Source organism: Saprolegnia parasitica, assembly GCF_000151545.1.
Source record: "Saprolegnia parasitica CBS 223.65 unplaced genomic scaffold supercont2.5, whole genome shotgun sequence".
In the NCBI taxonomy this organism is placed as follows: Eukaryota; Oomycota; class Saprolegniomycetes; order Saprolegniales; family Saprolegniaceae; genus Saprolegnia; species Saprolegnia parasitica.
The window spans coordinates 548,046-568,249 of NW_012156399.1; the positions used below are offsets into that span (position 1 = coordinate 548,046).

The 20,204-nt window shown below is 58.7% G+C and overlaps 9 protein-coding genes across 9 annotated transcripts; 4 read left to right on the forward strand and 5 right to left on the reverse strand.

Moving 5' to 3' along the window:
• Positions 1 to 207: 207 nt before the first annotated feature.
• SPRG_02069 (hypothetical protein) lies at positions 208 to 4,424 on the reverse strand. Its single transcript, XM_012340626.1, has 14 exons — positions 3,816 to 4,424; positions 3,384 to 3,768; positions 3,229 to 3,335; positions 2,902 to 3,175; positions 2,736 to 2,843; positions 2,584 to 2,684; positions 2,300 to 2,519; positions 2,091 to 2,252; positions 1,853 to 2,038; positions 1,647 to 1,803; positions 1,329 to 1,598; positions 1,131 to 1,275; positions 731 to 1,075; positions 208 to 676 (listed from the first exon to the last, which is right to left on the reverse strand). The coding sequence occupies exons 1-14, from the start codon at positions 4,391 to 4,393 to the stop codon at positions 289 to 291; spliced, it is 3,426 nt and encodes a 1,141-aa protein (XP_012196016.1). The 5' UTR covers positions 4,394 to 4,424; the 3' UTR covers positions 208 to 288.
• Positions 4,425 to 4,937: 513 nt separating this feature from the next.
• On the reverse strand, positions 4,938 to 6,188 carry SPRG_02070 (hypothetical protein; the record flags this gene model as incomplete). The annotated part of the gene is made up of 4 exons (XM_012340627.1): positions 5,679 to 6,188; positions 5,441 to 5,624; positions 5,257 to 5,388; positions 4,938 to 5,199 (listed from the first exon to the last, which is right to left on the reverse strand). Exons 1-4 carry the CDS (start codon positions 6,145 to 6,147, stop codon positions 4,938 to 4,940), a joined length of 1,047 nt encoding a protein of 348 aa, XP_012196017.1. The 5' UTR covers positions 6,148 to 6,188.
• A 428-nt stretch (positions 6,189 to 6,616) lies between these two features.
• SPRG_02071 (hypothetical protein) lies at positions 6,617 to 7,671 on the forward strand. Its single transcript, XM_012340628.1, has 2 exons — positions 6,617 to 6,947; positions 7,008 to 7,671. The coding sequence occupies exons 1-2, from the start codon at positions 6,666 to 6,668 to the stop codon at positions 7,560 to 7,562; spliced, it is 837 nt and encodes a 278-aa protein (XP_012196018.1). The 5' UTR covers positions 6,617 to 6,665; the 3' UTR covers positions 7,563 to 7,671.
• Positions 7,672 to 8,051: 380 nt separating this feature from the next.
• Positions 8,052 to 9,878, forward strand: SPRG_02072 (hypothetical protein). The gene is made up of 8 exons (XM_012340629.1): positions 8,052 to 8,321; positions 8,375 to 8,463; positions 8,512 to 8,731; positions 8,790 to 8,987; positions 9,042 to 9,331; positions 9,383 to 9,476; positions 9,535 to 9,628; positions 9,684 to 9,878. Exons 1-8 carry the CDS (start codon positions 8,082 to 8,084, stop codon positions 9,719 to 9,721), a joined length of 1,263 nt encoding a protein of 420 aa, XP_012196019.1. The 5' UTR covers positions 8,052 to 8,081; the 3' UTR covers positions 9,722 to 9,878.
• Positions 9,879 to 11,224: 1,346 nt separating this feature from the next.
• On the reverse strand, positions 11,225 to 11,740 carry SPRG_02073 (hypothetical protein; the record flags this gene model as incomplete). The annotated part of the gene is made up of 2 exons (XM_012340630.1): positions 11,225 to 11,355; positions 11,425 to 11,740. 2 exons carry the CDS (start codon positions 11,738 to 11,740, stop codon positions 11,225 to 11,227), a joined length of 447 nt encoding a protein of 148 aa, XP_012196020.1.
• A 1,842-nt stretch (positions 11,741 to 13,582) lies between these two features.
• Positions 13,583 to 16,119, reverse strand: SPRG_02074 (hypothetical protein; the record flags this gene model as incomplete). The annotated part of the gene is made up of 2 exons (XM_012340631.1): positions 13,583 to 14,467; positions 14,545 to 16,119. The coding sequence occupies 2 exons, from the start codon at positions 16,117 to 16,119 to the stop codon at positions 13,583 to 13,585; spliced, it is 2,460 nt and encodes an 819-aa protein (XP_012196021.1).
• A 915-nt stretch (positions 16,120 to 17,034) lies between these two features.
• Positions 17,035 to 18,259, forward strand: SPRG_02075 (hypothetical protein; the record flags this gene model as incomplete). Its single annotated transcript, XM_012340632.1, has 6 exons — positions 17,035 to 17,513; positions 17,559 to 17,683; positions 17,741 to 17,832; positions 17,917 to 17,984; positions 18,031 to 18,138; positions 18,190 to 18,259. The coding sequence occupies 6 exons, from the start codon at positions 17,035 to 17,037 to the stop codon at positions 18,257 to 18,259; spliced, it is 942 nt and encodes a 313-aa protein (XP_012196022.1).
• A 108-nt stretch (positions 18,260 to 18,367) lies between these two features.
• Positions 18,368 to 19,195, forward strand: SPRG_02076 (hypothetical protein; the record flags this gene model as incomplete). The annotated part of the gene is made up of 5 exons (XM_012340633.1): positions 18,368 to 18,646; positions 18,758 to 18,797; positions 18,845 to 18,939; positions 18,988 to 19,104; positions 19,133 to 19,195. 5 exons carry the CDS (start codon positions 18,368 to 18,370, stop codon positions 19,193 to 19,195), a joined length of 594 nt encoding a protein of 197 aa, XP_012196023.1.
• Positions 19,196 to 19,293: 98 nt separating this feature from the next.
• SPRG_02077 (hypothetical protein) lies at positions 19,294 to 20,064 on the reverse strand. The gene is made up of 4 exons (XM_012340634.1): positions 20,001 to 20,064; positions 19,906 to 19,956; positions 19,682 to 19,865; positions 19,294 to 19,627 (listed from the first exon to the last, which is right to left on the reverse strand). Exons 1-4 carry the CDS (start codon positions 20,043 to 20,045, stop codon positions 19,356 to 19,358), a joined length of 552 nt encoding a protein of 183 aa, XP_012196024.1. The 5' UTR covers positions 20,046 to 20,064; the 3' UTR covers positions 19,294 to 19,355.
• Positions 20,065 to 20,204: the final 140 nt, after the last annotated feature.

A 20,204-nucleotide genomic window follows, 5' to 3' on the forward strand; every position in this document is an offset into this window, starting at 1 on the left:
ATCCGTGGCGGCCAAACGCCTCCGACGGGCCGCGACGCGACGCCGCAGGACGCGCGCCATGCGGATGCAGCGCTCCAGGTAGGTAGACGTGGGCTACATGCGACTGGCGTGGTGGCGATGCCATGGCGGCCATTATCGCGATACGCCAGCGCCACGACGAAGAGACAGCGCGAACCGCGCCTCCTCCGCCGGCCATGGCCGAACTCTTGTTGGATAATGTCGCTGCTTAAAAGCTTAGGGGATTCGCACTGGCGAGACGACAAGAATGATGTCTTCATAAATAGGTGGCTACAGCGCCGAGTGGTGGCTTCGAAGCGACTCGGTCGGGCTCGGCACGACGTCGATGATGCTCTCGAGCTCGCTCTCTTGCGTGTTGAGGCGACGAAGGAAGCGGCGGAGCGTCTTTGTGCTCGACTGCGGCAGCGGTAGCTGCGGCGGCGGCGTCGTCGGCAGCGCACTCGTGCTTGTACCATCTTGCTTGAGCTGGAGCTGGCGCACGTGCGGCAAGAGGCGCTCGAGGCTCTCACGGAACCCAATCGACTCGTTAAAGTGGTGGACCGCGGTGCGCGAGAGGGAGTAGACGAGCGCATTGTCCAGCGCCTGGAGCGACAGCATGATCGGGATGATCGGCTTGCTGCGGTTCTCAGCAAACGCAAGCGTGTCCCGCAGCGTCTCACTACCCATCATCGACAGGTTGCAGCCTCCAGCCATAAATGGCACCTCGTCTTACCTCTTGGTCGAGAGGTGCGAGAGCACGACGATGACGGCAAGGCAGCGCGGATCCAAGATCGCGTCCTTCATGACCACTTGTCGCTGGGGGCACGGGCCGTCGATCTTGCAGTCGACGCCGGCGGTTAAGAGCTCGGCCTTGAGCGAACTCGCGAACGGCTTGTGGCAGTCGCCGTGCACGAGCAAGACGTATGAGGCGGCACTCCCGCCCGCGTGCTGCGAGAGCGCGCAGCTCGAGTGCCCGCTCGCATTCGACACGCGTAGGTCGTCCGTCTTGAGCTCGACGCGGCGCTCTTCAATCTCGTCGCGGAGACCGTCGAGAAGCAACGCGAGCTGCACCTCGTACCTACCTCCTTCGTTAGAGACGATGCGTTTGCACCATGAAAGCGATCGCTTCGTACTTGGCCTCGTTGTAGTCGAAGCGCACGGCGTTGCCGCTGCGAAACTTGGCGGTGATGGCCGGACGAAAGTCCACGAGCTGTCGCGTCCAGAGATACACTTCCAGCTCGTCGCCAATGACGACGCGGCCACAGGTGATGCCGACGACTAGAAGCCGAGGTGAGACACGCAAGAGACATGGCTGATGGACATATTGTTACCTGGAATGTTGTGCTGCTTGGCAAACGCGAGCTCCTTCATGCACCACTGCGAGGCGGGATAGTCCTCGCTGAGGACGGCGAGGACGACCGAGGCGCCGAGGATACCTCTGGCAATCTCTTCGCGCCACTCGGAGCCGCCGCTGATCCCCGTCGGGTTCATCTGGTCGATCCACGTCGTGATAAACTGCGCTTCGAGCGAGCTGCGAATTTTGTTGGCAAAGCTCGCGTGCGAGTGGCAGTAGCTGATCATGACGTCGCGCTGGCCCGCGGCTATTCAAGTTGATACCTTGATACTGTTCGTCCACGGATAGCGCATACCTTTTTTGATCTCGTATTGGATCGCAGACGACGACGCGCAGTCGAGCGCGCGGACGCCGGCGTTGTCGGTCGCGATCACATCGAGCCCCATCTGCACGAGGATGCGCGCGGTCTTGACGTTGCCGCGCTTGAGCGCCAAGTGCAGCGCGGTCTCGCCCTAGGATCGAATGCTAGTATCAAACTATCAAGACGCAAACGAGACGTACGGTTGTGGTCGTCTTGGCGTGGATCTTGGCGCCGTAAGAACGCAAGAGGTACAAGATCCGACCGCGGGGCGTGGTTTCCAGATGCTGCTGCCGAGGCGAGCCCTCGAACGCCCTGTCCCGGGGCTGGTTCTTGACCGTCTCGTAATGGCCGAGGAGATGAATGAGCGACCGGCCGTAAATGTCCACCTACACGTATGTATCCATGGATCGATGCGTGGGTCATAGGGTGCGTCACTACCATGTTCGGGTCGGCTTCGGCGAGCAAGAGAGCCTCGACCACGTCGTAGTGGTTGTAGATGGCAGCCCACGCGAGGGGCGTCATGCCCAGCGTGTCGCTCGGGTCTTCCTTGCAGTGTGCCAGAAGCAACTTGACGACGCGGAGCTGGCCACGCATCGCCGCCTGCGCCAGTCCATAAGATCTTGTATTTTTGGACGAGGATTCCGTACCCAATGCAGCGGCGTGCGGTGAAAGCGCCCGCACGAATTCTCGCCGAGGATGTCAGGGTCGACGCCCGCGTCCAGAAAATGACCGACCGTGCGCCAGTCGCCGTTGGCCGCCGCGAGGTGCATTGGCGTCAAAGCAATGTCTCCACCCCACTCGACGAGCGCGTTGGCGAGGCTAAAGTGCCCGTTGAGCACGATGACCTCGTACGCCGTGAGGTAAAACCTATGGCATACGTCGTGCTTCCATCAACTTGACGACTTTTTTGCAAGAAAAGGTGGCAGCGTACCCGTTTCCAGGAATGTGCAGATGGTTGGCGCCCGCCCGCATGAGCGCGCGAAGGCAGTTGGGGCACTCGGCGTAGTAGAGCGGCGGCGTCTTGTACTTGCGCTAGTACACGCTAGGCATGAGACATGCACGTGTATAGAGATAGCATCATACTTGGTTGGAGACAGCCACGAGGTTCGGGTCGGCGCCGAACTTGACAAGCGTCTCGACAATTGCCGCATCGGCGTGGATGAGGGCCACGTGCAATGGCGCCAGCAGCACCTACGCGCATACTTTTGTTCAGTCAACGAGTCGTTTTGGGGTGTAAGGGTATAATTACCTGCGACCACGGCTGGCTGGGCCCGTACCGCGCATTGGTCGATGTCGAACGGGCAAAGTTGGTACTCCGAAGGAAGATGAGCACGTTGAAGATCTTGGCGTAAATGTGCGAGAGGCGAAAGCTCATGGTCTGGATCTTCTCGAGCGCGTTCGGGTCAAAGCCGCGCTCCAGAAGGAGCTGGACGACGGGCAGCCGGCCGTTGACGACCGCCACGTGTAGCGGGTTGCGCACCGACTTGGCCACTTGACCAAAGCACCGCAGGCTGTTCGAGTACCTATGTATCAACAAATATCAAGAACCATATCGACGACAAATGGTTGATCCCACCACTTGATGTGGAAGCACGGGCCGTCGAGGGCGACAGCTTCGTCGAGGAGCAAGAGGAGGTCTGGCATGTGCCCTGTCTTGGCGGCTTCGTACAGGCCTTCCTTGACCTACCATGTTGGCGTCAATGCTACGCACGATCGGTAAGAGCGTCGTACGCGCAGAATGGCTTTGGCGTGGGCGCCGTAGTTGATCCAGTCAGGGTTGGAAAAGGTGAAGAGGTGGGAGCTAGGAATGATGTTGCGCTGTCCGAGCGCCACGTCCCGCATGCGATTGAAGAGCGTGATCTGGTACCAGCACGCGACGTAGACGTACAAGTCGAGGAAGGCGAGAAGGAGCGACCAGATGAGCCATGGCCACGGCGGCGGAATGTCCGTCGGGTCGTCGCGCACATGGAAGCAGCCCACGTACGCAGAATGTTCAATGCCTTGAGAGGCGTGCAGGACGATCTGGACGACCAGATACGGAATCTCGGCCATGACGAGAAGCTCGCAAAACGTGAGCAGCCACGTCTTCTTACTCTCGCGCGTGTACAGTTGGTACCTGCGTGCATCGATAAGTTGTCGCCGCGAGATGCAGCTACCAGCTACCTCGAGTTGTGGATCGCGGGGAGACAGAGTAGGATGTTGGCCAAGCCCGTGTACACGGTGAGCGTGATGCCATCCAAGAACGCGTCGCAGGTCGCGCCATGGTCGCCGTACTTCTTGCGCTTCATTTCCGGGCCGACGATGAGGATGGACGCGAGGATGAAGACGTGGACGATCGTGATGCGCACGGTCCACGAGATCATGCGCGAGCTCACAAACGTGTTGCCGTACTCGGCGAACTGCGGGATGCACGTCGCGACGCGCGACACCATGGGCAGCACCAGCTGCGGCAGCGTGCGCTCGCACGCCTTCATGTGCTCCTGCAGCGTCCGATCAAAGTGGTGGTCGTCTTCGGTGCGGGGCGTGTTGGACCAGCCGTCCTGCTGCGGCGACGGCAGCATTGGCATGCTCCCGCGCCGCTTCTCGCCGCCATGCTGCGGCGTCGAGACCGAGATGAAGGACGTGTGGCAGCCGGTTGGCAGCATGATGTGGGTCGTGAGCGGCGACGGCAGGTCCTCCTCTGGTTGCGTATCATCCTGGGAGCTCATCCGCCGGGCCAAGGTCGGGCTGGCATGCGTCATGCTTCGACGGGACTGCGGCTTCAAGACCCAGCTGCCTGCCAGCTCGGGAAAAAAATCTGGACCTTCGCTACAGTGTACGAGACATCTTTGAATTCGTGAATTTAATAGGCCGTGGCTGTGTTACATGGGCGTGTCCCAGATACATTTTTCCATCGTTTTATTCGCGCGCTCATTGGCTGCTCTGGAGTCATTTTCAGAACGTGTGATGTCGATTGGTGCATTTTCAGCGAATGGCATGGCGTTGATGGGCGCTGAGTCACAGCCGCCGTCAACTTGGTCCTCCAGCGCCGCGCCTTGCGACTAGCTGTAACTAGAACACTGGCAGCGATAGCTCCATGGTGCCCATGTGCCTGTACCAGCATGACTGCGAAGAAGACCATTCTGGAGGAAAGATGATAGGCTGCGTGCATGGACGAGGATGTGCCGTGTGGGTGGCGGGAACAGGTGCCCGAATTTCTAGAAGGCGTCATCGCAACCGGTGCAGACAGGCGGGGCTGTGTAGGAAGCTACTCCGTCGTGCCACCACGCGTCGCCGCCAACAGTACTATACTTTGCAAAGGCCATACAAAAGAGCAATCTCGGCAGCGTACTCGTCGATGCATGGTGTCTCGAGGATCATCGGCAGATGGTTGAAGCGCGGGTCGTTCATGAGCATCTCAAAGGCGCCGAGCCCAATGCAGCCCTTCCCAATGGCTTCGTGGCGGTCGGCGTGGCAGCCAAGAATGCCTTTCGAGTCGTTGAGATGCAGCGCTTTAAGGTACTGCAAGCCGACCGTCTCGTCAAACGTCGTCATCGTCGCCTCGTACCTACATGAATTCCAAGGGTTAGGAAACCAGGAGCTGGCTGTTGATGATGGGATGTACGCGTCTTTGATGTCCCAACCGGCGGCGAAGGCGTGGCAGGTGTCCAAGCACACGCCAATGCGGTCGGCTTGGTGCTCCGGAATGCGATCGATGATGCCGCGCAGCTCTGAAAAGTGGCCACCGATCGTCGAGCTACATCATACCGGTAGTCTCGTATAAGAAATGATAGCCATCGGAGACGCACCCTTGGCAGCTCATGTTTTCGATCAAGATGGTCACGCCTGACGTCTGCTGCAAGACGCCCGCAATGCTCTCGGCGATGCGATCCAAGCACGCGTCGATCGAGATGGCGCCGCGCGTCGAGCCCGGATGAAAGTTGTAGAGCGAAAGACCCAGCTGCTCACAGCGCGAGACTTCATCAAGGAGCCCTACGCCCACATGCATGCGCCATCAAATGCTTGACGCCTGCGCAGAAAACGCACCAGCGCGGCTCTTTGCGAGCGTCGCGTCGTCGGGCGACCCGCAGTTGAGGAGGTAGCTTCCGTGCGGCACGACGTCGCCCGGGCCGTAGCCAAAGTCGCGCATCGCTTGTTTAAACGCGTCAATCGTATGCTGCTCCAGTGGTTTGCACGCCCAAGTGCGTTGGGACCGCGTGAAGAGAGCGAATGCCCGGGCGCCGATCTTGGCCGCGTTGAAGACCGCGTTCTCCAAGCCATTGGCGCCCGACACGTGCGCTCCCACAAACTTATTGGTGTGCATCGTTGCATCTCGACGGGCCTGAAGGGTGGCGAGGCTCTGCGCGCGGTCGCTGGCAAGCGCTGCATCCTTGGCCAGGCGCTTGGCTGTAGCCCGGGACTCTTTGGGCGAGGTAGCCTTCGCACGCACTGAGCTCGTCGCCGTCTTTGTCTTCTTAAGCAATGATCCATCCGCCATCTTGACGCTTGGCCCCATGGGCGGCGCCTCGCGGGCCAGGATGCGCAAGCTGCGACGCATTCTCGATATTGCAGTTGCACGCATTCTAAACGAGTATTACGCATCACGTTAAACATGAGTTTAATAGAATGGCATCGGTACGCTTTCCTCTCAATGCGTGCACGTCGATCGGACATTTTGCCGCGTTCGATGCAAGCCTTGTACGTTGATGCACACAGCCAAAGCATCTCACGTGGCAGCGCGCTGCCGACCACGTTGTCTTGTCAACTGCCCACGATTTGCGCGCGTCGCCTCGCGGATGTTTAAACCACGTTGAACGTCCCGAACCGTTTCGAATCCAACGTGGATACTTTGATACGATTGGCTAAAATCCATGGGATTTCTCGCGTCAAACGGCCATGGCGGGTGCGGATTGGCTAAAAGTCCCTCGATTTGCACCAATGTACGGTAACTGCGGTTCGGGTTGGGGGACGTGTCGCCGCCAGTGGTTGGCGTCGAGGCCGGGCTTTTAGTCGGTAATAATATTTGGTCCTGCGATGCAACGCTTCGTGCAGACGCTCTCCGCGCGGTCCTTCGCGACGAAGGCGAGCAAGCTCCCGAAGCGCCTGGTCAAGCCGGCCAACGCCAAGGAGCCGCACCGCGCGCGCGGTCCGTCCAAGTACGTGAACAAGGAGCTGCCGATCGTGGACGACGGCAAGACGTACCGCCTTGTGTGCGCGCCGGTCCTGGAGCGCCTGCCCGTGATCCTGCCCGACTTGGAGCAATGGGAAGAAGACTACATGCGCATGAAGCACAAGATTGAGCTCAAGACGGCGCAGGTATTATTGCGCGCAACATCATGGCCACGATGGGCTAAAGCGATGCGATCTATTGCGTAGCGCTTGCCCAAGGACTTTTGGTTTGCCGAGCCGGGTACCGTCGAGGTCGAGCCCGAGGAGGCGCCGTTCCTTGAAGAGTGGAACGAAGACGAGCTCATTGGCGACGGCTTCCAGATTGCCAAGCGCGAGACGGAGGACGACGCGGCGAACAACCGCCACTCGCTCAACCGCGCCTTGAAGCAGCGCGTGTTTCTGATCGTGCAGGACAAGACCTCTGGCAAGTGGTTTTTCCCCACGACGGAGAAGGACGACGCCGAGACGATGAAGGACGCTGCGTTCCGCGAGCTCTCGGCCGTTGTCGGCGCCTCGTTGGAAGCGTACCCGGTCGGCAACGCGCCGATGGGCTACCTCAAGGTCATGCACGAAGACGAGCCGACCTTTGACGGCAAGGTGCATGGCACCAAGGTCTTTTTCTACAAGTCGCAGCTCGCGGGCGGCGACGTCGAGCTCAACACAGAAAAGGCCGGCGACTACCTGTGGGTCACACAGGCCGAGCTGGCAGAGTATTTGGACGCCGACGTTGCGGACTACGTCACCAAGATGGTGCCCCCGTAAGCCGTAGACTAGTTCAAAAGTTGCCAGCAAGACCCCGACACCTTTGTTAATAGAACCCTTAGATTTTGACTGCAGTGACGCGAGCACTGCGTTCGAACCTTCACTCGCATGGCGACATCACAGCAGCCGCCAGTACCGGTACCGGAATCGGCGCCAGAAATGGCGGCGCGACCGACGCCTTTCGACCTTCGAGCACGTCCTAGGTCATCGCCAAGTCCAATGACCTGGGGGCGGCTGTCATCTACTCCTCGACTGATTGCCCTCACGTGATGCATGGCTAGAGTCTGGAGACAGGAGCTGGTCTTGTCGGGCGGCCAGCATGGGCCGCCTGGTTGGTGTGGTTGCACCTGGGAGATTCCTCGGTTGTTTCACGTTGATGCTGGACAGTGCAGTTGATTGGCCAGCTAAGATTTTAACGTTAGCTGGCAAATCAAACCGAGAATTTTGGCACCAATCGGAGACGGCGAATCTTGCGATGGACGTGCATTTGCAGTTTCGACGACCGACAACGAAGACGACATGACTGGCGTGGACTTGATCGTCGTGGGCCGACACGTGGTCCCGGTGGTGCCCGAAGGCGCGATCCTCGAGAACCACGCGCTCGTCATCACGAGCGGCGTCATCCAGGACATCCTTCCGGCCGACGACGCGCTGGCCAAGTACACGGCGAAGGAGGTCGTGCGCCTCGACGAGCACATTTTGATGCCTGGCATGGTCAACGCGCACACGCACGCGTCCATGACGCTTCTCCGCGGCCTCGTACGTCTGCCACGTCATGGCGATCTGATCTCATCTCGTGTACTCTTGGATAGGCCGACGACAAGCCGCTCTGCAACTGGTTGATGGAAGACATTTTTCCCACCGAGGGCAAGTTTGTCAGCGACGAGTTCGTCCGCGACGGGTAGCACCATGCAATGCACCGCATATCATCGAGTCTCATGCGATGCAGGACGCTCCACTCGGCCGCCGAGATGCTCCGGTCGGGCACGACGTGCGCCAACGAAATGTACTTCTTCCCGGATGCGGCCATTGAGACGTTCGAGGCCGTCGGCATGCGTGCGCTCGTGGGGCAGATCGCGGTGGAATTTCCGACCGCATATGGCTCGGGCCCGGACGACTACTTTACCAAGGCCCGTGCCATGTTTGCCAAGCACAAGGACTCGAAGCTGGTACGGCCACTAAAAATGATGCTGCAAAAGGCTCACAAGTCTTTGTTGCTATGTGTAGGTCAAGCTCAGCGTTTGCCCGCACGCGCCGTACACGGTCTCGGACGCGACGTTCGCCAAGGTCAAGGCCATCTCGGACGAGTTCAACGTGCGCGTGCACCTCCACTTGCACGAGACGGAGGGCGAGTGCTGCGACAGCGAGACCAAGACGCCGTCGATGCTGTGCCACCAGAGCCCTGAAAAGTGCCGTCCCCTTCAGGTAGACATATTATCCATCGCCACGCCGAGAAGTCTCAATGGCGCGGTCATGTAGAACATGCAGCGCCTCGGCATTCTGAACGAGAAGCTCATTGCGGCGCACATGACGCAGCTCACGGACGCCGAGATCGACCAGGTGGCCGCCGCGGGCACGAGCGTCGCCCACTGCCCGTCGTCCAACCTCAAGCTCGCGTCGGGCATCTGCCGCGTCTCGGACCTCCTTGCCAAGGGCGTCAACGTCGCGATTGGCACGGACGGCGCGGCGAGCAACAACACGCTCAACATGTTTGCCGAGATGAAGCTCGCGGCGATCCTCGCCAAGGCCGAGTCTAAGGAGTGCACGAGGTACACACCATGATGCCAGTCGAATGATTGCGAAGACGACGTGGGCTCTAGCGTGCCGGCGGCGACGGCGCTGCGCATGGCGACGCTCAACGGCGCCAAGGCGGTCGGCATGGACCACATCATCGGGTCCCTCGAAGTCGGCAAGGTAACCTCGTTGGCGTCGACGTGGACATTCCATGTTCATGATGATGGGAATCTTCTAGCATGCTGATATCGTTGCGGTCGCCGCTGACTCGATCGAGATGCTTCCGATGTACAACGCGGTTAGCCACCTCGTCTACGTCGCGGGCCGGAGCAGTACGTTGACGATGCAAGACGATGGGAGGGATGACGCTAATGGCGTTGTCTGTAGCGTCTCGGATGTCTGGGTCGCGGGCCAGCGCCTTCTGAAGGACCGCGCGCTTACGACGATCGACGAGTCGGTCGTCAAGAGCCACTGCAAGAAGTGGTACAGCGCCATTAGCTCGCACCACGCCGAAATGCAGCAAACCAAGTAACTGGAGGTGGAAAACGCCGTTGAATACAACGATCCATATTGTGTCTCGCGCGTTGGTATGGTAGGATCACGCAGCTGAATGTGGATGGCTTGTGGGCCCCTCCGCTGACGAGAACAGGCATGCCACGTCGCTTTGCGTACGATGATATCAGAGCAGCAGCAATGGCACGGCGACCTTGTCCACTGCCAAGCATGCGTTCACCATGCGTCAAGGGAGTACTAAAGTTAGTAGTCCCCTTGCCATGCGTGGTGGTTCACAACTGCGCGCTGCTGGCTTGGGGCCGGCCAATCCGCGATCGACGCCAGGCGTGCACGCTTTTCATTGGACACGAGGGTATCTTCCACAGGCGCCTGGCGACGCATTTCGTTGCGCGCGTCCTAACACCACGATGTTGCCAACTACGCAATGTGCATACCGCGGCCAGAGAGCTTTCTGAGAGCATTGCTAGTATGTGCGTTTGTTTTTACAAAATCATCAAAAATCAAAAAACTCTACAGGCCGGATTGTTGGCGCCGGCGCATCGGGGGCCGAACCCTGTACCTCCGTAATCCTGTAGGTGTGCGCTTTACAGCTAAGCCATTGTACGCTGGCCTGCTTTTACACGTTTCCGAAGCTATCTATTCATGTGGACAGTTTGGTTTCTGCACGCTGTCGATGTGGTTTCTGCACGCTGTCTCTGTGGTTTCTGCGCGTGTGTGATATTCGTCGCGTGGCAAATACGTGTGGTTTTGCCACGTCATAAGCTGCAAACAAACAAGCGGCGGCTGGATTTCACACCCCTTGCGACGTGAGAAATATTTTAAAACATGTAGATTCTGATTGCACTTGTGGTTTGTATGCCTGATGTGGATCTCTATTCTATTTTGCGAGGCCAGCGCCAGATTCGATGCCGCCAACAACGCGCCGCAAAGGAGCTGCCTGGCACGACTGCAAGGCTGCTCACGCATGGCCTCGCAAGGCACCTCGCCTCGCGTGGGCGAACGGTACATACCGCACCTCTTGCACTGTGCGCTAACCGGAGCGATGCTAGAAGCACAGCGTCGTCGGCCCATGACCGATCGATGAGCTGGGCTGCCGCCGACAAGTTACAAGCTACGCATTGAATTGTGTGTCAGTGAGTCTTTTTATTTGCATTATGATGGACACGGGGACGACGTGGTGAGCGCTACGTGCGGCGGCTGCGCTTCGTGGATGACGTCTCGGAAGCCACCGATGCGCGCTTCTTGCCGGACGACACCGACACGAGCTGCGTGGATGGGCGGTGGGACGAGGCCGATGGCTCTTTGTCGTCGTCATCGTCCACAAGCAAGGGGCAACGAGACGCGCCGTGAACCTTCATCACGAAGGTGCGTCGCGCGCACTCAAGACACGCGCGCGTCATGGCCGTCAACTGGAACTACCGACGCATGCAGCCGGCGCAAACGTCGGTGTGCAGCTCATGGCACTGCTTTGGATCGTGGCCCTCGACCGAGCAGTACCCGCACACGACGTCGTGGCGGTGCGGGATCGGACGGACCGGCGGACACTCTGCAGATATAGACAAGCCAAAACGACATGAGCTAAGACAGCGACGGTAGCTATGTGCGTGTGTCCTACCTGTAGGTACTGGAAGCAGGAGGTTCTTTGGTTTGTAGTACTTCACAAAGACCTTGGGCACCTTGCGATAATGCATGTGCTCCACGAGCATGGTGCAGCGTGCGATGTCGTGGTTGCCAACAAGACCGAAGAAGGTGCAGTATGCACAGAGCAGACCGCGCGGCCACTTGAACGACGCCAGTACTGTCTTCGTGCGAATGGCCGTGCGCAAGGCGCGACACTCGACAACGCTGTGCGTCGCCTCGGCGCAAAAGATGCATGGCACCTGGGCGATCCGCGCACGCTCGTCGGGCTGGCGGTCCAGCCAAGTCGGCATGGCGAACCCGCTTTGCACAGTGTTCATTGCCATGCGATGTTTAAGGACCCCGCAGCTGCGGGTAAGGTGGTCCTTACCGCAGTGCGCGCACAGCGGGACCCACCGAGCGAGGTTCGCTTCGGCCCGGACCGACATCGCTGCGGTAGGTATGCTTGACGCTAAGGTGGAAAGCGTGACTGAGCTGAAGCACCCTTTGCGCTGCGTGTATCACAAGGAGCATACAACCTTCAAGAGATTCATTGACAAGTTACACTGCCCGACACCATCTCGCTGCCTGTGAATCGAGATCGCGACGCTGTGGCGAGGGCCAACGCAGTGCATGGAGCTCGCCAGTGCACGAGCGCTCGGGTGAGCTCGTCAGACAAGATACCAGTTGCCATGTACCATGCACACGCGAGGCAAGCGCAAAGAGGCAGGCGGTCATCGGCGTCGGCGTCGTGGCTGAGCCGCTGGTCGAATCGAAATGTGCGCTGGCCTCTCAGACGCAAAATAGAATAGAGATCCACGTCAGGCATTCAAACCACAAGTGCAATCAGAATTTACATGTTTTAAAATATTTCTCACGTCGCAAGGGGTGTGCCGCCGCTTGTTTGTTTGCAGCTTATGACGTGGCAAAACCACACGTATTTGCCACGCGACGAATATCACACACGCGCAGAAACCACAGAGACAGCGTGCAGAAACCACATCGACAGCGTGCAGAAACCAAACTGTCCACATGAATAGATAGCTTCGGAAACGTGTAAAAGCAGGCCAGCGTACAATGGCTTAGCTGTAAAGCGCACACCTACAGGAGTACGGAGGTACAGGGTTCGGCCCCCGATGCGCCGGCGCCAACAATCCGGCCTGTAGAGTTTTTTTGATTTTTGATGATTTTGTAAAAACAAACGCACATACTAGCAATGCTCTCAGAAAGCTCTCCGGCCGCGGTATGCACATTGCGTAGTTGGCAACATCGTGGTGTTAGGACGCGCGCAACGAAATGCGTCGCCAGGCGCCTGTGGAAGATACCCTCGTGTCCAATGAAAAGCGTGCACGCCTGGCGTCGATCGCGGATTGGCCGACCCCAAGCCAGCAGTGCGAAGTTGTGAACCACGTGAAGACCTGCCTTATATACGAACGTGTTTCGCGTTATCTTCGTTGTTACAAAGAGTTCGCATACGTAGAGACTAGCAATCTCCTTATTCTTGTGAGGACCTGCCTTGGATATATAAATCAAGCAGCTCTTGGTTGTTCTTGGATTGCGTCTGTTGAGATATTATTTGGCGGTATCTTTGCTGGTACAAAGAGTTCGCATGCGTAGATACTACCAGGCGCTTACAGGACTGACACAAGCGGTCGACGACAGGCTCGGCGAGAGACGCCCCATCATAGATGCGACGCCGCTCACTCTTGACCCGAACCCCCCAAAAAGAAAGACCTGCCTTGTCGCTTTAACATTGTCTATACTGTCGCCGTGCTTTCGAGACATCATACGCGACGATAAGTACGTGGCTGCTGCGGCAGGACATCGCTCAGTGTATCGCCATGCGTATGAGACTGCTACACTGAGAAACCGGACGGCTCACGTCGTCGACCGACTCACGAAGCTTGCATGCGTAGCAACGGCGGCAGGTCACGGTGCTTGCTAATACACAAGCCTGCACCTAGTCCGGATCTCGCATTGCACGATTGCCACATCATTTGCCTCGTTCGAGTTGTCGGTATGCATGGCAATTAGACATACATGTACCCACCAAATGCGCGATCCCATCCCGAGACCATCTTGGACCAACTACCTCCAAGCGGTTCATAGAAGAGCCAACTGCCCATGTATTGACGTTCTCGAATCGCACGCGACGACTAGGCGCTGTGGCGCAGGACCTTAGAGCTGTCGAGCGCGCCAAAGCCGTCTTGGTCCTTGACCTTTTCCTTCTTTTGCTTGCGCTTGGCCATGCCGCCCGAGCAGAGGCAGAGCTTGAGGAGGAGCCAGTCGCGGCCCGTCGCGAGCACAAACGCGATCGACCCGAGGAGGCGCGTGACGTTGAAGAGCGCGATAAATAGAAACAGACTCGGCAAGAAGACGTTGGCGCCGACAAAGTAGATGCACGTCATGATGAGCAGCGCGTTCGAAATGAGCCAAAAGAGAAGCGTGTACGACCGGAACGAGTCGAACCGGCGCTTGACCTGGTCCGCGACGACCGCGTCGTGGCGCGCCGCAGCCTCCGCGGCCTTGCGCTGCGCGACGAGGTCGCTGTAGCCGCCCGACCCGAGGCGCTGGCCACCCCCCTTTGTCGGTCCGTGGCCCGCGCTGTCGCCGAGGCCCTTCGTGCCCCAACTCAGATCTTGGATGTTGCAGAACGCGTAGATCATGAGGATGTTGATGGTCGTCGGCAGCATCACGAGGTACTGAACAAAGGTGAAGACCACGTGGTGGAGCTCAAAGTGGAAGGCTGCCGCGATAAAGTAGACGCCAAAGGTCGCAGCGAGGAGCACAATGTTGAAAGACGACATGCCGTTGTGCGACGAGAGCGAGCAGACCGAGAAGAAGACGGCCGTAATGACCACGATGGCGTAGAAGATCGAGAGGAAGGTGTAGAGCCACTTGACGTGCTTGGGCTTGTTGCCAAGGCCAAAGATGATCTGCACCATGATCAAGAACGCGTAGACGATGTTGAAGATGGACATGGCCATCGAGTGGTGGTCGTCGTACCACTCTTCCGAGTCCCAGAACGGCAATTTCGATTTCTTGAGCGTCGTAAAGACCACGTAGTAGACCGAGAGGTAGAAGAAGCCGCACATGAACCAGCCAAAGAGAGCTGCACGAGCAGCTGAAAGTACTGGATCAAGAGGCCGGCCTTCGTGAAAAGCGAGTGGTTCGTGTGCGAGTAGAGCCGGCCCCACTGCACGATCGAGTAGAGCATCGCAAAGAACGATCCGTTGAGCCAGCGACGGCGCTGCGCCATCAAATCCACGAGCGTCGACGGTACGTCCGTGCGCGCGACCGCGTCCTTGATGTACTTGAGCTTCCACGCGCCGTTGGTGCGCGCGAGGAGCTCGAAGCACAAGATGCGATCTTCGGCGAGGTACATGTTGCCGTAAAACGGGCCGAGCTCGGCCATGTCGGTGGTGAGGCTCTTGAAGTACGCCTGGAGCGGCGCGCCCTTGATGGCGGCAAAGCGGTAGGCCGAGAACGCACCGGGGAGCACCGAGACAAAGCCAAAGCACGACTCGGTCGCCTTGTCGAGGAGGTTCGAGACCTTGTACTCGAAGTGCTGCGTCGCAATCACAAAGTTCCAGAGGTTCGGGATCGGCCGGCTCACGGCGATCTCGCCGCAGACGCCACCAATGTCGGCCTTCATCTCGAGCGTCGCGAGCAGCTTGTAGAGCGCGGCTTTCGTGGGCAGCGTCCCGACGTCGAGGAGGATGTTGTACTCCGGGTCGACTTGGTTGCAAAAGGCGTTGAAGAACCAGAGGTGCGAGTTGAGCTTGCCCGCGTTGTGCTCCTTGAGCGCATAGACCATCTGCAGCGGCGGGTAGTCGGCGCCGATCGTCGAGTTGTTGCTCATGATGACGCTCTGCTTGTTGAGCGGGTCTTTGGCGAGACGCACCGTGCGTTCAAAGAGGTGCATCTGGGTCGCTGCGCCCGACGAGAAGATCGTCATCGCGTCCTCGTTGAAGACGCCAATGTCGCGCAGGAACGACGTCGCCGACGGGTTGGCCTTGGTGCGGCCGTCCGAGACAATGCACACCACGATGTTTTGCCACGCATCGTCGCCCTCGTAGCCCGGCAACGCGTTCTTCTGGATGTACTTGACGTTGTTGCACACCTTGCGGAGCGTCTGCGCGAGCTCGGCGCCGTCTTCGTTGTACATGGTGATGACCAGCATCATCGTCGGCTTGCGGCCGCGCGTGACACACTGCATGCGGTAGCCGTCGAGCGTAAAGTTGATCGGGTTGACGGTAGCCACCGGCGTGTAGCTGAGCTCGGCTGCCTCTTCGTAGTGCTCACCACCCTCATACTCTTTCGTGAACGGGATCTGGATGCCGCGGCAGTTGCGCGACGGCAGCGGGCCCGCGCGGCCGTTCTCGAGCCAGATCGAGAGCTCTTCGGCCCAGCCAATGACCTCTTGGGACTTGGCCAAGAGCATTTGGCTCACGTCGTCGTCGTTTTGCTCGGCCACGATGAGCAAGCACTCGCCAGCGTTCACAAAGCAGTTGATGGCCTCGCTGTAGAACATGTCGTACTCGGCGCGGACGCCACGCTCAATGTAGCGGAAGGCGTCGACGGTCGTGACGCAGTCGTTGTCGTTGCGGACGTGGCTGCCCACGCGGGTCGAGCGCACGGACGGCCGGCGCGCGATCGCGGGAAGGCCCGTGCTCAGCTGACTGCTCACCATCGTTGGTTGTGTCGGGCGTGGCAGCTGGGCGTGGCGAGTTGGCGAATACCCTGGCGGCGAGAGACGCTGTTGTTACACGCGTGAGGGCCCGCCGCCTGTCGACAAGTAAAATAATAGATACAAACATCAAAGCTATCGCTGCGCGATGCCATTAAAATATGACGATAAAATTTGTCATTTCTCACCGCGTGGCGCGTCAATATGTGTTTTTTCATTTTTCACCGGGATCAGCGCTGTGGCGTGAGCATGGATGCAGCCGTAAAGCAATAGTAGCAGCGAGCAAGGTATGTCGCCAAAGACCTTCTCTACGTAACTATTAATGTAGTGCAAGGGCATGCCAACGTCCATACCTGCTCGGGTTGTTCGACTCGAACAGCGACTGGCGATGGGGCCTTCTCAAAGGAGCCAGTGATCGAATATCAGCTGGTGAGATTTATTTCACACAATGCCCACTTACGCACGTGTGTTATTAATAATTCGCGCTAGTGAGGGACCGAAGCCAAGGGCAAGAATAATGACCCTACACCTAGGTAGGAGTACCGTCAAGGGCATAACTACCCATTTATGCCCTTGGTACCATCTACAGTATCGGCAAGTGTGCATGCAGCGCTTGCTACAGTACGACGAGCTCAGGTTATGCGCCTCGTTGGCCCAGACCGTCGCAGCATTGACCCGAGAAAAGACACACATTTCCCACGTGTGAATCTCTGCGGGTGGTGTGTAATGGTGGGTGGAATGTATTTTTCTCCGACGCGTAAAGTTGCGCCGGTTGCAATACATTTTTCAAGCCAATCGGCCATCCTTCTAAAAAATGCAAACGCCTTGTGCGATCGTGATCGGATACCATTCTTATCCGGATAGCCACCATGCCGGATACCTTCCCACATTATCCGGACTCGTGTGGATCGATCTGCCATGGCGAGTGTGACCCTGCGCCTGGGGCCCGAGCAGCTCAAGCCCTTTGTGAGTGCGATCACGTGCGTGAGCAAGGCGGGGAAGGAGATCAGCCTCGAGTGCGACGCCGAGACCATCACGCTCCGCGCGCTCAACGACGCGCACTCGGCGTCGGCCGAAATCACCTTTGACAGCGGCTTTCTGGACGGCTACGCGCCGCCCTCGCTCGCCGGCGACGGCCGCCCGACCGCGCTCGTGAAGTGCACAACCATGGCGAGCACGTGGCAGTCAGTCTTTCGATCGCTCAAGAACGTGCTCTCGATGGAGATTATGCTCGAGGTCGAGGACGACGACGCTGGCCATGGCCACGACGCGGTCGACGCCTCCGTGATTGTGTTTCGCCTTTGCTGCGACAAGCGCATCACCAAGACACACCGCATCAAGACGACTGACACGCAGACGCTGCGGCCCATCTTTGACAAGGCGTCGTCGCCGAACCGGTACGCTCGCAATGTTGCCGTGCACATGGCGCATCGAATTCGTAGCATCAAGATGCGCCCTTTCCACCTCACGACGCTCCTTCAGCACATTCATGGCACGGACGAAGTGAGCATGTCGTGCGGGAAGGATCAAGTTCGCTTTGAGAGCTACTACACCAACCCGCTCGATGGTACCTAACGACGACGACATCGCTGCAACGACCGCCAGTGATAACCTGCGTCTGTAGTCAAGAAGCACGTGCACACCGAGACGACGGTCGACACATCCGAGTTCATCGCGTACGTCTTCGAGTCTGGCGCGGATGCGTTGAACGAGGCGGTCGTCCAGCTCATTTTTGCCTCAAGGAAATTCGGGTATGGACCGCGCGACCGACGAGATCGCAGAACTCGTTCGTGTGTGTAGGCGCTGCTAGCATACTGCGACGCGTGCGGCCTCGCCGAGCTCGTCTTTTACTTCAGCGACGGCGGCAGGTAGCCAACGGAAGAATGCCTCCTATAGTTCTACATGCCAGTCTAGCCCGATCCTACTCTCGACCGAGTCGGTGGCCACGGCCTCGTACGGTGCCCAAATCGTCCTCTCAACAGTCGCGACACTCCACGCCGGGCCGACCCAAGACGCATGCCCGTACGCTCGTACCTCTTGTAATGTCGGAAGTCGTCATGCCTCATTCCCTAGGTCGCAAGAAGCCGAGTACGAGCACAACGCATCCTCCACGGCCAAAAAGCAGAAGCGGTCCTCTTCCTAATAAGAAATAGGAATAAGAATCTTTCATCTTGGTTGCGGTCATGGACGAGGATGGCGCACGTCGAGCGATGACGCGATCTTTGCTGTACGGATACCAAACGTCACCACGATGCCCAGCGCCGCGCTCTTGCTGGAGGAAGCCTTTGGCAAGCACATGCTCGTGGGCGCCGCTGAGTGGCGCGATGTCCCCGACGTTGTGCGCTCGTCCCTCTACGTCCTCCAAAAAGTGCTTCGACATCTCGATGCGCGGCTTTCGCGCTGCGAGACGGACAAGTCGGCGGCCTCTCTTCTCTCGATGCTGCAGACGTCCATGCGCCAGGTCGAAGCCGACTGCCACCGCGTCGTGACCGATGCAGTCGCCGCGGCGACTGCACCGCTTCAGGCAAGCGTCGCTCGGCTAAAAAGAGCGGTGAGTCATCGACTTCAGACTCAGCATGGTCAACGCGACGATAACATTATACGTCGTCTCTCAAACGACATGCGAATAGATGCGACGCAGGCACTGACGGCCCACATCGACCAGCTGCAGGCTCACGCGCGTAGCCGCACTGGGTACTCGAGCGCTTGCGATTGAGAGCGTCTGTAGGTGAGGCCGACGACTTGTACAAGCACAAGCTCCACGAGCTCGGGCGACGCGCCGCGACGCACGCCGGCAGCCTCGCCCATTACGACATGCTCGAAGTATCACTACTGCACGGTGGTGAGCTGCTTTAAATGGTACTATGGTAGAAGCTCGAGATGCGCTGCAAGTCGCTGGAGCGACAATTCGCGGCCGCGTTGCATGGGATGCACGAGAGACCCGTCGCGCCCACGACGAGTGACGCAAAGGACGAGGCGCCGACTGACGTGGACGAGCCCGGAAGTGACGTGGTAGCGGAAGCAGCGGCCGTCGACCGAGCTTGGCATGTCGTCGATGAGCCACCGGCACGACTGCTGACGCTGCGGGAGAAGCGAGAGGCCTCGCGCATTCGATTTGAAGAAGCTGCGCGCCGACAGAGGGCGCGCTGGGCAAAACAACGCGACGAGACCAACATACGAGGTTCCTTAGCCATGCGAGCTACGGATAGATGATGTAGTGCGAAGGTAGAGGCAGTCGGCTAATGAGATGCTCGGATCCTTCTGCTGCAGCGACACGAGCATGGCGTGGGCGGCCGCAATCGCCGGACAAAAGCTGACGCGTCGTCTTTCGAGGCCTCGTAGATGCGCAGGCGTGCGCCTTGCCAAAGAAGCGACGTCGCATTCTGCATGAGGGCTGTGGCGGTGCCAATGAGGCCGAGCACCCATGTCATCAAGGTCGCAGGGTCGTCCACGCCAAAGGTTCGCTCTGGAGCGTTCTGGAACGTGAGCGTAAACGTGAGGTCATTGCTGCCTACGCTCCTCGGTACGCTTGCCACCGGTCTCCATTAAGGCGAGTGAAGAGTACACTGATGATTGGCACTGACAGTCATGTGCAGGAGGCATCGCATCGACAGCGCATCGTCGCCTAGGTGAAGGACGGCGCCGTCGGCCGAGAGGCGCACCAGCTCGGTGCTTGCTTGGACCGAAGACGAGGAGGTGCGCAGATCAGCGCCTCGCTTGCACGCGACGAGACTTGTGAGGTAGAACCTCTAGTGCAGCGTGAGGCGTCGCCGTACCCATGGGTGCTACTTGGAAGGCGGCGACGCGCATGGGCAGATCCTTGGCATCACCGATAAGCATCTAAGTAGAGCGCTATGGGCTAGCCTGCCAAGTCCTAGCGGTACATGGAAGTAGGCGCTGGCGCAGCGCGGGTGCAACGGGATGGCCATCGCACCGCTTCGTTGCGGATCTCGGTCTGTCCTAGATGAACAGGCTAGAAATCGGCTACACACTATTTAATGTGATGATAATCAATACGATCGCGCACACTATTTCTTGGGAATGCCCTAAAAGTAGGATGGATTGCCTAGTCTCAGGACACCATGTGG